Source organism: Morone saxatilis, unplaced genomic scaffold (genome assembly GCF_004916995.1).
Source record: "Morone saxatilis isolate NCDOM2014 unplaced genomic scaffold, NCSU_SB_2.0 Contig20, whole genome shotgun sequence".
NCBI classification, from domain to species: domain Eukaryota; kingdom Metazoa; phylum Chordata; class Actinopteri; family Moronidae; genus Morone; species Morone saxatilis.
Genome location: NW_023339763.1, coordinates 625,181 through 627,897, shown reverse-complemented (window position 1 = coordinate 627,897; position 2,717 = coordinate 625,181). Strand labels below are relative to the sequence as shown.

The window sequence follows — 2,717 nt, the reverse complement described above, 5'->3', positions numbered from 1 at the left end:
CCACGAGGGGCCTACACCGCTGCACTCACTGCTTTGCTGCACCAAGAAAAATAAAGCACCCACCTTAGTGGGTTTTCACTGAACTCTGATTTTGGTCCATTCTTGTCCCGCCACACGCTATACAAATAAAATTGAATTGAATTGAATGCTAAATATGGTAAGTAAATGTAAATAGTAAATGTTAAATATTAAATTATTCCTGTTATACAGAAGGTTCTCCTTTCCAACTGTGACCTCTATGGACTCCTCTTTAAATATCGGTATGGAACAACAAATATGACTGATCCTTCTTCATATTTGAACAAAAAGGCACCCTACATGCCCGACTGCATCTAGACTGTGCTTAAATAATCTGCACACACCACACAATAACAAGACAGACAGTTTATATTTGTTTAAGGTTTTAATTACAAAGTGTTTAAATGTGAAACTGACAGAACATTGTTACAGATCAGTTTATACTTTATATATTCGCCGTGTTCCTGTGGGACCAACTGCAGACAGAGGACAAGAAGTGATTTTATACATTGGCATCACAAACTCTACAATCTACATTTCTTATGGTTAACTGAGAATCCACGAGAGCTTTTATCAAGGACCAAAAGTTGTTGTTCATAAAGGGAAAAATGCAAGAAGTTCACAGAAACCTGATTTAAAAAAAGGTCTTATGTGAACAGGGCAGCAGCTATATTGTGTGTGTGTGTATATATATATATATATATGATGAACTGAAGCTGTTAGAGTATCTCTAAAAGACCAGAAGGCTTTGGTGTTTCAGCTCATTAGTGTCGATTACCAAAGTCACACAAACAGACTAACTGATGGAGGGAGCGGTGGACCAGAAACCTGACCACCTTCTGAGAGCTAAACTGAATCAAAGGAGCCTAAACAGAGACATATAACGACTTCAGTCTTTGAATTCAGTTGAAAAATGTGTTCTCTGAATCACGTCCAACATACGTTGTAATGCTTTCTAATATGGTTTAAACAAGCACATCATACTTTCCTCCATTTCATCCATCTGCTTTCACTTCCTGTCCTCCATCTCAGTTTCACCTGACTGCTAACGATCTATACACACCAGAGCTGGAGTAACTTTTAACTGGACAGTTGTAAGGTGCTGTAAATGAGTGTGTCAGTACTGAAATATATATGTTATCTGTTTAACCACCACCCACCTAGAACATTTAGGAACATCGGTAAATTATTGATTATTATTATTTAAATTAAAGATCTGAACTCCGATATGAGTCTTTTTTCCTCAGAAGACAGTGATCTGCTCTTCCTCTTCCTCTCTCTGCTCTCCGTCAGCCGTCTGGAGAGAAACAACTCAGTTCAGTTTAAATGTTTCTCAGAAGTCTCTGCTGGTGCTCGACTGCAGTCATCCAACAAACCGGATCACCTCCCAGAACCTTTAACGAACCAGGGTCTGTTCTCTGCGCCTGATTGGCTGTTCCTTAACGAGCTAATTAAGCTGAGCCAGTAACTTTTCTGTTCAGAACAAATGTGACTGGATGTAACAGGTCAGCTGGTAGCTGATCAGATTATCCATCAATCTGCTGATCAATAAGCTGATCAGTGTCCAAATAATTAAAAGTAACATATACTATATTGTTTTATACCAACAGAAAGTGATGCTTTCTGATGAACCTTTTGTTTACAGTTTATCAGTCTCATTTTGTTCAGTATTTTGTCATTAATCAATATTTAACTCTTTATCCTGTGATATAATAACACTAACACGTCACAATGTTATCAATAACATATAAAATCAATTAAATACAAACACAACTTCATTATTGTCTCAAATAATCAATAATCAATCAAGACAAACTCCACACGGGAAAAACAAAAGCCCAATACCTGAATATAAAACATACAGCAGGATTACAGGTGAGTCACAGGTGAGTTACAGATATGTTACAGGTGAGTTACAGGTATGTTACAGGTGAGTTGGTGAGTTACAGATGAGTTACATGTGAGTTACAGGTGAGTCACAGGTAAGTTACAGGTGAGCTACAGATATGTTACAGGTGAGTTAAAGGTGTGTTAAAAGTGAGTTACAGGTGAGTTGGTGAGTTACAGGTGAGTTAAAGGTGAGTTACAGATATGTTACAGGTGAGTTGGGGAGTTACAGATATGTTTTACAAATGAGTAATACGTGAGTCATAAAGATGCTACAGGTGACTCACAGTTGAGTTGCAGGTGAATTACAGGTGAGTCACAGGTGAGTTGGTGAGTTATAAGTGAGTTTCAGATGTGTTCCAGGTGAGTTATAGGTGAGTGATAAAGATGTTACAGGTAAATTATAAATGTGTTACAGGTGAGTTATAAATGTGTTACAGGTGAGTTATAGAGTTACAGGTATATATAACAGTCAGTGTGTGCTTTGTGACTCATTTACCAGAAACAACAGTGTGTGGTGGAAAATGAACTCTCTGGTGAGTCTGAGCAGATCCTGGTTCAGAGTCTGAAACAGAGTCGGGACCAGAACCACAGCCAGATTGTGAGCTGACATCTTGTTCACCTGAGAGAACACCTGGACCCTGAGGAGGAACCAGATCTGGAGTTAGCTTACAGTGTTCAGATCTAACAGTCGGGTTTATGTCTGCACTGTGAGGAGGAGGACTGCAACTGCCAACAGCGGACACACTGTTACTGCCAACAGTGGAAACACTACAACTGCCAACAGCGGTCACACTACAACTGCCAACAGC

At 39.1% G+C, this 2,717-nt stretch overlaps 1 protein-coding gene across 1 annotated transcript in view; it reads left to right on the top strand.

Annotated features, from left to right (window-relative positions):
- Nucleotides 1-2,717, top strand: part of LOC118331698 (arf-GAP with Rho-GAP domain, ANK repeat and PH domain-containing protein 1-like) — a gene marked incomplete at its 3' end in the record, with an annotated part of 9,504 nt that overhangs the window by 4,069 nt on the left and 2,718 nt on the right. Inside the window, 1 exon segment of the mRNA XM_035666764.1 lies at nucleotides 1,266-1,482. Within this exon segment, the coding sequence (XP_035522657.1) occupies nucleotides 1,266-1,482 (217 nt within the window).